Raw genomic sequence first — 12739 nt, 5'->3', positions numbered from 1 at the left:
AATTTCCCAGTTTCCAATCAAGGGGTATGTCTCGTCAACAGTCCCTTAAAATCACCCGTCTGATAGGGGAACTTATAGCAGTTGGGGGAGCACCCTTTAATATAGTTGAAGGACATACATTTAAAAACCTCATGAAGGTGGTTGCACCTCACTATGTTCTCCCCTGCCGTACTACCTTTAGTAGGAAAATTGTACCCTCTTTATATAATTCCTGTGTTGGATTACTGAAAGAGGAGCTGGGCAGAGCAGCTGGCCAGTCTGTCCATTTTACTACAGACTTGTGGAGCGCTCCCAGTGGGCAACATGCCTTTTTGTCATTGACGGCTCACTGGTGGCAGCCCAAGGAGTCACAACCAAACAAACCAAAAGCAGGAATGAGAAGCACAGGTGCTAAGGCAGCAGAACCTCCTGAGCATGGGCAACGCACATTCTTGTTGCATGCTGAAGTCATGGACGACCAGCACACTGCTGTAAATATTTTACGTGCACTTCAGAAAATGGTGGCGCAGTGGCTTGGGGAGGAGTCAGGCACACGGGCAAAGATGGGCTTTATAGTCACTGATGCTGCAGCAAACATGCTCAAGGCAGTGCGAGATGGCAGATTTGTTGGCATTCGTTGCTCTGCACACGCCCTGCATCTCGTTGTGAAGTCTGCTTTGGACGATGAAAGTGAAACATCAAAATTGTCTGCTATCTTAGACAGTTGTAGAAAAATAGCAGCCCATTTTCATCGTAGTGTGAAAGACAGTCACATACTCAGACTTGAGCAGAGTAAGGCTTGCGTTCCACAGCACCGCTTGAAGGTAGATGTAGCCACCCGTTGGAACTCCACTTTGGAGATGCTCGAACGTATCATGGAACAGCAAAAGCCAATACACGCCATGTCAAATGAACATGTTATTGGTGTAGCAAGGCCAATAAGCAGGGAGGAGTGGAAAATAATTAGTCAGGTGGTGGCTGTGCTTAGCCACTTCCGAGATGTAACAGAAAAATTGAGCCTAGAGAATGCAAGTCTGGCTCAAGTAATCCCTCTCTACATCTATCTTATCTTATCCATCTAAGATGGATGGCTTTCTAAACAAAAGCGAGCCCTTGCCTGGCGGCATAGTTCAAGATGTAGCTGCAATTATAAAGAGACTGAGGGGACAATTGAATAGAAGGATGAACGAGCTCATAGAGGCATGCCCTGAGCTAATGCTTGCCTCTATGTGCGATCCACGCATTAAAGGAAAAATGGCAATAATTCAGAGTTCCCTTACCACCTATAGGGATCTATTAATTCAGAGGGTGTTTGACAGTCACCGAAAATTGTTTAGGCCGGCAGAGGGTGAAGAGGAAGAAGATCAGGAGGAGCCTGATAGTGACATTGTGCCACCATCACCTACTGTTATTAGTACAACCACTGCTGAGCATTCCACTAGAAGACCTGACGTTTGGAGTTTGGCATTACATACTTTAGTTGGACCCACAAAAATGCCCACCATGAAAAGAAGCATTGTGTCAGATCATGTTAAATTATACTTGTCTGAACCCCATTTGGCCTCCACTACAGATCCATTAGAGTATTGGGATGAGAAAAGGGGTATTTGGCCTGCTCTTTCTGTGGTGGCACAAGAGCTACTTTCTTGCCCCCCGACCTCTGTGCAAAGTGAGCGTGTATTTTCTATCACAGGAAATATTCTGTGCCCACAGAGGTCCCAGCTGGCCCCACAGCTGATGGAGCAGATGGCATTTCTGAAAGTCAATCTTCCAAAGCTGGGCTACCCAGAACTAAGCTTTACAACAGAATAATTCTAATTATACTACTTCTTAAGTTCTTATGTTTATCAAATCGATAAAGATATTGTTAATAATTTACCTGTTCCAAGTATAGATGGCGATGCCAAAAAATAAATACAACAAAACCAAATATAGTGCATGTCATGATATACTGTATGTACCAAAAGTAATGTTACATGAATACAATATACGATAAAGTATCAATCACAATGTAGATACAGCAAGCATGAGAAGCTGTGATCAGCCACAGTCTATATAATTCAAAGATTTATTTTTTGTTGGGTGGGCAACATTGATTACCTCAACATTTTATTTACTATTTTTTTTTATAATTTCCTGACCCCAGGCCCCCCCCCCAAATAATTCAGAGGTTGTAAACATGAAAAAAGAGTTTATACTGTAAGGGTGATCCTAGCTTGTTAGGCTCTCAATCTCTAACTTTGAGATTTTAGCTTTTGAAATACAAATATTTAATAATGTGGTTGCAAGCCCACTTTAAATAAAATACAAAAATAAAATACGTGCAAGACAAAGGCAAATACCTGCATACTATATCATAATGAGCTAGTATGCATAGCATACTAGCTCATTATGTAATACCACTGATCGGCGAAAACCTCGCTGCGGTGGCCGACACAACGGCTGGCGACATGTAATCCCGCTGTTAAACGTGCAGGTTTAGCGTCTCTGGGCAATCACAGCGCAAAACCCGGAAGTAACTCCGGGCCTACATGCTGCTGCCCGATGATGTGTCGGCCACTGCAGCGGGGGCTTTGATCGCAGGTGAGTATTACATAATCAGCTTCTATGCTATGCACGCAGGTCTGCCAGTCCTGGCATGACCACCTTAAGAAAATGCACGATCGTTCTAAATTATCCCCTAAACCATGAATGGAGGTATTTCAAGCACCTACATACAGGTAAGCATTAATATAGTCTTCCAGGTAGCTAAAAGTACTATATATTTATTCATTTCTGTTGATATATCTATTTTGAATCCTGACATGCACTATGTTTGTTTTTGTTGATTTTATTATTTCCCATCACATCTTACAACTTGCAAACGTTTGAATTGAAGTAGATCTATGCATAAGGGTAATAATAATAATAATAATAATAATAATAATAATTAATAAATAATAATAGTTTTTGTTTACATTCACAAATCCAATATCTACTACCACCGTTTGCAAGAATGTTATCAACCCAAGCTGGGGTTAGTTTGTTTATTTTTCATTCGTTTTTGGAGTAATGTTTTGACTCCTTGGCTCTGAAATTAAGCCACAAAAAAAAAAAAGCTACCATTCCATAAAGAAACCTACTCCACAATTCCACGGCTCGCAATACTCCCACAAACACTGGGGCTCTCCTCCTACTGTGCTCTTGCTGCAGTGCAGACTGCTGCCACCTGCCCTCAAAGAAGAAATATTACAGTTCACGTTTGGAAGACATCTCACCACACTATGGATTTAATCCTGGTTAAGTATGTTGCCTGTGGCACCCTTAAACACGTGAGTGGCTTATCAATTTTCCCCTACTCACCTTCCATCATTCCATTAATTATTTCTTCTAATTTATATCCCTCTCTCTTTTTTTGCAGTTGCAATTTACTGACGTCATGTCTCACATGCATGCCTAACATTGGACCTGGATGTGGATGAGGAGGAAGCAAATAGAAAAACACATGAGGTTTTTTCAGCACTTCATAGTAAGTATTAAGACTAAGAGTAAACCCCACTTAGGATGTTATAATGATATACTTGTATGACTTTTTTTTTTAAATAAATCACATTTATTTGTCATTGTGTGTGAGTGAGTATGGGGTTAGTCTGTGTGTTTAAGGGTCAATGTGAGTATGTCTGTGTTTTTCTGTGATTAAGTGTCTGGGTCAGTCTGGCTTTGTTTACAAGGCACTTCATTTATTGGCCAGTGTGTCTGTCAGTTAAAGTGTGTGTCGTCTTTATGGGTCAGTGTGTGTCACTGTGTATATGTATATTTTAAGTGGGTGTGAGTAAGTATATTGGTGTGTGTCATGGAATGCATAATGTGCAAAAATGTTATTTTGATGTATATATGGAATACAGTTGTGTTACTTATTTTAGGTTTTTTGACATCGAAATAATTTCTTCTATGCCATTGTCAGTGTATCACCTCCACACTTCCCAGAGCTACAAATCTAAACTCATGCTTTATCTTGGCCCTGGTATTTTGATTCCATTCTGACCACCAGGGATCTGAATGCTGCTCAGCTCCATGCAAGGTAAGAACAGGGAGACTGGGAACTGTATTATCTTTTGGAATAGTGATTAAAATTCCATTGCAGCGAAAGCAGATATTTTCTCATTAGTTTACCGATCGGCAGGGATGGACTGGCCATTGGGACTACAGGGAGTTTCCCGGTGGACCGATGGCTCAGTGGGCCGGCTTCAGTGACAGCAGACCGCCGCCCCCCTCAGCTCCTCTGTCTCTCCCTACCCACAGCGCTCACCTGGGGGGGAACAAAGAAGCAGAGGGAGGACCAGAGGAGCAAGGGGGGACGACAGAGGAGCATGGGGGAGGGGACGGACAGCTGATTTAACAGCTATGGCCTGGGAGTTTCTCACTACTGCCTAATCTTGTCCCATAAGGGGGGGGGGCACCAAACTGATTCTTTGCCCCGGGTGAAATAATGTCTAGCTTCCCCAGTGGTACTGCCTATAAGAGTACCAGTACCAGCCGTTCTACTCTAATAAAGTAGAACGGCTAGGGGCTAGTGAAGGGGGAGAGGGGGCTTGGGTGGCCGGGGGGGGGTGCGGGAGTTGTCCTGTCAAAGTGGGCCAGTCTGGATGAAGTCCAGGGCCAAATTTTTGTCCCAGTCCATCCCTGCCGATCGGGTACATTCTCTGCCTAACTCAGCTCTGCTGCATACCATTTGAAGATACAAAATTGCAAAATGCCTCCACGTGTCTTTACAAGATGTGATAGTGGGATACATGTTTTTCCCTAATGTCTACTTATATTGTCCTCCGCCACCTCCCTAGCCCCTCGGTCTATAATTTTTCACCCTGGCTATCTTATTCCAGTATCCACACTCCCACTGCTGTTAGTATCCCCCCCCCCCCCCCTGCTTCCTGTGTTGTTTTACTGTCCAGTGTCCACTAACAGTGGGGAAACATTAAAATATAAATGAATAGTTTAAGGTAGACTGTGTGGGCCAGATTCACATAGAAGAGCGGCGGCGTAACGTATCATAGATACGTTACACCGCCGCAATTTTTCATCGCAAGTACTTGCACTTGCGATGCAAACCTACGCCGGCGGCCTCCGGCGCAAGGCGGGACAATTTAAATGGGCGTGTGCCATTTAAATTAGGCGCGCTCCCGCGCCGGACCTACCGCGCATGCTCCGTTTCCGAACTCCAGTCGTGCATTGCGCGCCGTGACGTCATTTTTTCGAACGGCGACGCGCGTAGCGTAATTCCGTATTACTGGACGGCTTACGCAAACGACGTTATTTTTAAAATTTCAACTCGGGAACGACGGCCATACTTTTAGACAGCAATACGCTTGCTGACTAAAGTTAGGGCACCAAAAAAAAAAGACTAACTTTGCGACGTGAAACTGTGGGAATGGAGTTGGGTGTATAGGATTTTACTGTGTTTTTTATTTTTGTTTTTTTATTTTTTGTGGTTGAACTGGATGGACTTGTGTCTTTTTTCAACCTGACTAACTATGTAACTATGTAACTATGTAACGCGAAAAACCGCCGTCGATCGCCGTAACTCCTAATTTGCATACCCGGCGCTGGTTTACGACGCAAACTCCCCCCCAGCGGCGGCCGCGGTATTGCATCTTAAGATCCGACAGTGTAAAACAATTACAGCTGTCGGATCTTATGGCTATCTATAGCATAGATAGAACAACAGATACAACGGCGAATCAGCAGATACGCCGTCGTATCTACTCTGTGAATCTGGCCCTTAGAGTTTGAAGTTCGGAATAAAATACTATTGTGTGTGGGAAATGAATACATAATAATTTAGCAGATAATGTGATGATGTATATAAATAAATAATAATAATAATAATAATATTAGACCAAAAATAGTTTTATATTCACAAAAAAAAAAATATTTTCATAGAAATTACAAACACACATGCTGGGTAGGTGTAACTTGGCAGCATAAGAAAACGTTTCTACCAAAATCAAGGAACAGTAAAAAGATCGATTCTGCATAATAATTTGCGATGAGATGGGCAGAGGAAGGTCTAGCCTTCATTTTTCAAAACGTCTTTGTTGGTTATATGTTCATCGTAGCTCCCAGGCATTGGAGCAATGTGTCTGGAAATATCTTCAAGTAAACAAAATATACTCTGTCCAATGCCTAATTGTGTTGTTGGCTTGCCCGGGCCAAAATTATTTCAAAACTCTCAGTTTGCTGCCTGCTCAACTGATGGGTAAGCCGGGTAAGCCTTTTGACCTTTCGTTGTAGTTTTCGGTTGTCACACCTTAATTCTATAAGCTCCCTCAGAATGATCTCCTGCACAGTTGGGAAAGGCGGTACAGCAGTAGGTGGCATCAGGGCATGGGGTGGCTGAATGAATGAACCTTGTCCTCTGTGCTCCTCCTCTGGGCCGGGGGAGAAATCAGGAGTCTGGGGAATGATAGGGGTAATCTCTGGCTGAATCTCCAGCCTCTCCAAAAGAAGAACAGGAGAGTGCGGGCTGCACTGTACTCTCCTCTCAGGGTGGTATTGCTGATCTGAAATAGATAAGATAGGCAAAGTTTGATGAATGATGAAAGCGTTCATAGTAATGAATTTATTCAGATTAGACTTTTATGTAGTAGTAATATTGAATAATGGAGCAAATGAAAGATTGAGTTGGGGAGGGGGGATAAGTTGTATTAATGATTGAGAGAAAACAAAAAATCAATTTAAACTTATTTAGGTAAATCTACACATTGCATTTATATCCTAAAGTTAAAAAAATTTAAAAGGTTATTTAATAAAATAACCTTTATAGAAGTAAATAAATACAATATAAAAATTGCAGAAACAGAAAATGCCTTAAACAGAAAATCTTTTTTCTTTATTAGATAACATATTTATCAGCATATGACACGCACATTTAACTCCTGAAAAGCTTTCTGTTAAAGACGGAAGAAAGAGTGAAGATAATGTTGAAGATAAAGTTCTTAAAGGGTCCCAGTAGGTTGCAGGTAAAAAGGGCATATGTCTTCTAAATTTATTATCGTAGTATTTTTGATATCCTACTGCAAAAACCTTTGTAGCGCTTTTATACCCACTAAAAGATAAAAAAATACCTGTAAAGCAAAGGCATAATGAGCTAGTATGCACAGCATACTAGCTCATTATGAGCTAATAACCTTGTAAGTAATTTAGTGTGCCGTGCTAGGTTTGCAGGGCGAATATCTTCTAAACCATACAGGTTGTAGAGATATTATGTATAGATATTATAGGCTTAACGGTAGTTTAAAAAAAAAACGCAAAAGAGCTGTTGAACACCTTTCAATAAGGGCTACTAAATTCAAAATCATTAAAAGAACCAAAGGCAGAAAAAAAATTTCAACACGGTGGAGTTCAGCAAAAAATCTTTGTGATAGGAATGAATCTCTGACATCACAGCCACTCTCATTTATTTCCACAGTTTGCGCAGTCCTCCTTGATATATCAATCCCCCTTCAAATCACAGTGTCCCTTTCACAGTCACGTTCTAAAGGTATGAGGTGTCATTTTTGTACGAATTTTTAAATTGAACTTTTAGGTGTATTACATGAAAATGCCTATGTGTAAATAGGGTACATGATGATAATGGAGTTAGTGCTGTGTCCTGTTTCTTCCCAGATCATGCACTTACCCTGAGGAGGAGCAATGGTCCTGCCAGAAGCCGATGCTGGAGGGTCTTGAATGCAGCTTTCTGTTAAAGACGGAAGAAAGAGTGAAGATAATGTTGAAGATAAAGTTCTTAAAGGGTCCCAGTAGGTTGCAGGTAAAAAGGGCATATGTCTTCTAAATTTATTATCGTAGTATTTTTGATATCCTACTGCAAAAACCTTTGTAGCGCTTTTATACCCACTAAAAGATAAAAAAATACCTGTAAAGCAAAGGCATAATGAGCTAGTATGCACAGCATACTAGCTCATTATGAGCTAATAACCTTGTAAGTAATTTAGTGTGCCGTGCTAGGTTTGCAGGGCGAATATCTTCTAAACCATACAGGTTATAGAGATATTATGTATAGATATTATAGGCTTAACGGTAGTTTAAAAAAAAAACGCAAAAGAGCTGTTGAACACCTTTCAATAAGGGCTACTAAATTCAAAATCATTAAAAGAACCAAAGGCAGAAAAAAAATTTCAACACGGTGGAGTTCAGCAAAAAATCTTTGTGATAGGAATGAATCTCTGACATCACAGCCACTCTCATTTATTTCCACAGTTTGCGCAGTCCTCCTTGATATATCAATCCCCCTTCAAATCACAGTGTCCCTTTCACAGTCACGTTCTAAAGGTATGAGGTGTCATTTTTGTACGAATTTTTAAATTGAACTTTTAGGTGTATTACATGAAAATGCCTATGTGTAAATAGGGTACATGATGATAATGGAGTTAGTGCTGTGTCCTGTTTCTTCCCAGATCATGCACTTACCCTGAGGAGGAGCAATGGTCCTGCCAGAAGCCGATGCTGGAGGGTCTTGAATGCAGCTTTCTGTTAAAGACGGAAGAAAGAGTGAAGAGTCAAGGTAATGTTCATGAAAAAGTCAACAGCTGTATTTACAATTTTTGCCTGAGATATGTCGTATAACTACAATATTTTCTACTATGAAATCAAATATTCAACCAAAAATGGACTGAGGAAATGTAAAATATAATCAGAAGTTGCTGATGTGTTAAAACAGATGTTACATTTCTGGCAATTTTTAAGATTAACAAAATATATGTAAAATATGCTATCAAGTATCTACATATCATTTACTACAACCCCCATATACATAGTACCAGGGCTAAATTAGCTACTAGCCAGGCCTCAAGGGTTACTAGCCAACAGTTAGTTGCCACACCCAACCCTTAGCTTGCCCCACCCCTAATTCAACCCCTAAACACGCCCTCATAAATTATCTCATTAAATGACACAAAATTGTTTTATGCAGAATAAAATATTAAAAAAAAATATTAACACCAACTTTATCCAAAACCACCAATGAAGCCTGCCTGTGCCCACCTATGTAGCCTGTGCCCACCAATGCACCCTGTGCCCACCATGCAGCCTACATGTGCTGCAGGTAAAGAGCGATAAACGCTTTCATTTCAATTGATGTTTTCCCGCTACTAAACAGCCCTGCCCCATGGCCAGGAAACTTTAATTTACAGATCGCCCGTCCTGGGATTGGACAGGATAAAAGTCCCGGAGGAGGGGATGTATGTGGCAGCAAGCGGCGGGGAACACGGCAATGTCAAATCAAAGCTGTTATCGATGTGTTCTCCTCTCTCTTCCCCCCCTGTGATCGATGAGAGAAGGACTCCCTTTCAAACTATGCTGTTGGCGGAGCTCTCACCCCTTTCTCGGCATCCCTCAAAATCTAGTCACAAAATGAAAGCAGGCAAGTTTGAATTTGGAAGGGTGCATACATACTACTACTATACCCACCTTTTGATTTAAAAATCACATTTCTTACATCAGCTTCCTCAGAAGCTGATGTAACCTTCAGAACCTTCAGAACCTGATCAGAACCTTCACATGACAGTTTCCCCTTCACAATTATGTTCTGATCTGAACCCCCTTCACAGTGGTAAATTTCACCCACCTTCACAGCACATGTGAACAGCTGTGTTCTCTGTCCCACCCTGCAACTTGACCCACCTTCACCTAACAGCCCCACGCAGCTCTGCCCCCGTCACAATTCAGCATCCACAGCTCTGACCTTGCTACCTTGCTTGGGCACACAGAACCGTAGACACAATAAATACTATAGTGGGTGGAGCAGAAGTTGCTGAAGTTATCCAGCATAATGTTGTTTGTTAGGGCCGCATAGCAACCAACCAATCACCTGCTGGTTAATTTTAAAAAGTTCTCTTCAGCTGCTCTATTGCTGCCCACTATTTTGCATTGCTATTTTTTCGGCTCACTGTGCATAACGAGCCTTCTGCTCTCGACTGTGATAGTGAAAGCTGAGTAGCCAGGGAGACAGAAACGGCACCTAATTGTCTCAACTGTGACGGTCTGCATGGCACAGTGACTTGGTCCAAGTAGTAAATAGCAGTTCATTAGATATCCTTTGTGTTGGGTACTCACCACCAGAATGTTGTTGATAGGATGTACTTGGAGTTGGAGCTGATCCTTCCAAGGATGATGTTTCTTGATCTGGAAAACATGAATGTAAAAAAATAAAAATAAAAGTCATACATGTGTAGTCATCATAAACAATAAGATAGCTTTACAAATATATTATAACTGCAATATATATAAATTATAATGATATATTTAATTTTCCTCACCACCAGCTCTATGATTTTGACCCCTGCTGCTGAATCCAGGGACATCCTCTGCCAGAAGGACATCTCTTAGCTCCGCCTCCCACTCTCGCAACTTGATAGGCTTTCCTCGGTTTTGTCCTAGTCGAAGCCTCTGCATCTTCTTTGTAACCGTTGCCCGACAATCATAGAACCTGCAAATGTACATAAACATTACAATTACATTAATAAAAAAACAAATGCTTAGATTAATGTTTTTTGAAAACCACATTTCTTTTCACATTGTGATGGTTATATGTATACTGTTCAGCATGTGGCTGTGACAAATAAATTTTTTGGTTACGTTGAACTGTTACTTTTTTGTTATTGACTACAAAACTGTGTATTTTTTACACAAGAGTGAAAGAATATTTTAATATTAATTACCTGTGTCTGACGCCATTGGTGGGCCTGTGAAACTTGGAGACCGCATTCACGGAGTCCCGGACTCGTTCCCAGGCTGCTGACTTCTCAGATGCTGGCACGGATTGGCAGAAGAGTGTCACTTTTTCTTTTGATACTGCAGCAACCAATGCAGCATTCTCCTCTTTGGTATATATGGGTCCCCTTGATTTCTGTCTCTTGGTTCGCTTGTTCTGCTGCACATCTGAGTCCGCACTATCTGACATAGGAGGGGCCACATGTCTCCTTTCTTTGCCATGCTCCCGCTCCACTACACCTCCACATTCCCTTCCATGCCTCGGCTTCACTCCACACCAATCCTCCCCTCCCCGCCTCCTCTCCCCTCCATGCCTTTCCTCCACTACCCTCCTCTCCTCCCTTTCATGCCTCTTCTCTCCTCCACGCCTTTCCTCCACTACCCTCCTCTCCTCCCTTTCACGCCTCCTCTCTCCTCCACGCCTTTCCTCCACTACGCTCCTCTCCTCCACTCCACTACTCTCCTCCACGCCACTCCTCTCTTCCCCTCCATGCCTCCTCTTCTCTCCATGCCTCCTCTTCTCTCCATGCCTCCTCTTCCCTCCATGCCTACTCTCCCCTCCATGCCTCTCCTCGACTCTACTCCTCTCCTCTCCTCCACACCTGTCCTCCACTCCACTCCTCTCTTCCCCTCCACGCCTCCTCTTCCCTCCATGCCTCTTCTCCCCTCCATGCCTCTCCTCCACCACACTCATCTCATCTGCTCCACACCTCTCCTCCACTTCACTCTCAGTCACACCAACAAGTCTCACATCAACACACTGACTAACACCAACATTCTCACTCTCAGTCTCAACACTCACATGTCCATTCTCACTCCTATACATGATTTTAATTGCCCAAAAGATAGCAAACCAGTGAAACCACCACACAAAAACAAGTCGAAATTCGACAAGCCCACCTCTGCCCTGCTCTCTGTTCCTCCCTCGCCAAACCACGCACTCATACACCGTCTCAAAATGGAGTCCAGGGGCGGAGGCTATAAGCCGCGCATCGAAAACGAAAGTAAAGTATGAGATTTTCGAATGGTTAAGATTTGCTGCGATGTACTTACGAAAGTACGAATGATTTACAACACACATTAGCAGCGTTAGCGGAGCAATTCTGACACATTGCGTAAAATAACGAATTAAGGCCCGATTACAAATTTACTAAAACAATCTTACGAAAGTAATAATCAGTCAGTATCAGTAAGACCGTCAAGTAGTCTATCGCAGCCAAGTTAGATTTACAAAATTACAATGAGTAGTGTGTTGAATCAACGTAAAATGTATTTTAACTGAATTACGAATGCACTAAGATCTACTAAAGCACGTTTTTACAATCGAATGAAACAAGACACGAAAATACGAATGATGATAAAACAACGAAGATCTATTTCCTACGAAAATACGAATGCGGCACGATGGTAAATATAATGTAAATACGAATCTAAAAAAACGAAAAATATACCAACGTAAAAACGAATAAACAAATAAATTCATTCAAAAAATACGAACGAAGCAGAATACAAAACATAACGAAAATACGAATCTCGATTCAACGAAAAATAAACTAACAAAAAAAAACGGAAACGGAAAAAAGAGTGTTACGAAAATACTAAAGAGTACGAATACGATAACTAACGTCTTACGAAATTACGACTCGTTACGAATCACGATAAACGAACAGAAACGAAACAGAAATAAACGAAAATTTTTGCTGTGCACATGTCTAGTGGCTGCATCATTTATCAGCTTTATCTTATTTTACCAAACAATTGCCATTAATCACAAATGCCAAAAGAGAGTGAGGAATGAACATCTCCTCTCTGCATATACAGTAGATGGATGTGTTCTTGCAAACTAAGTAAGCCATTTAGCTAGGCACTACAAACAGGACTAGACAAATGTCAGAACTGTTAGCCCAGGTAACATTTTTAGATGGCATAACAGGTGGCACTACAAAGACCAGCATTGTGGAAGCTGTGCCAAAAAAGGCAAGCACCTGACAAAGGATTAATCACCAGTACT

General features: G+C 41.7%; 1 protein-coding gene and 1 long non-coding RNA gene across 5 annotated transcripts; one reads left to right on the top strand and one right to left on the bottom strand.

The window, feature by feature from the left end:
* Window positions 1-2905: 2905 nt before the first annotated feature.
* On the top strand, window positions 2906-10368 carry LOC120940261. 4 transcript variants are annotated; one of them, XR_005749410.1, is made up of 7 exons: window positions 2907-3290; window positions 3380-3487; window positions 3882-4039; window positions 6855-6977; window positions 7427-7498; window positions 8415-8521; window positions 10281-10368. It is a non-coding gene; the product is annotated as an uncharacterized LOC120940261 (long non-coding RNA). The 4 variants fall into 4 exon arrangements; XR_005749408.1 differs by having other exon boundaries at window positions 2907-3487; XR_005749411.1 differs by lacking the exon at window positions 6855-6977 and having other exon boundaries at window positions 2906-3487.
* Window positions 5850-11061, bottom strand: LOC120940260. Its single transcript, XM_040353004.1, has 5 exons — window positions 10677-11061; window positions 10275-10444; window positions 10072-10140; window positions 8428-8487; window positions 5850-6518 (listed from the first exon to the last, which is right to left on the bottom strand). The coding sequence occupies exons 1-5, from the start codon at window positions 10916-10918 to the stop codon at window positions 6142-6144; spliced, it is 918 nt and encodes a 305-aa protein (XP_040208938.1). The 5' UTR covers window positions 10919-11061; the 3' UTR covers window positions 5850-6141.
* Between the last annotated feature and the right edge of the window lie 1678 nt (window positions 11062-12739).

Source organism: Rana temporaria, chromosome 5 (genome assembly GCF_905171775.1).
Source record: "Rana temporaria chromosome 5, aRanTem1.1, whole genome shotgun sequence".
Taxonomy (NCBI): Eukaryota; Metazoa; Chordata; class Amphibia; order Anura; family Ranidae; genus Rana; species Rana temporaria.
This window is presented reverse-complemented; position numbering and strand designations above follow the sequence as displayed.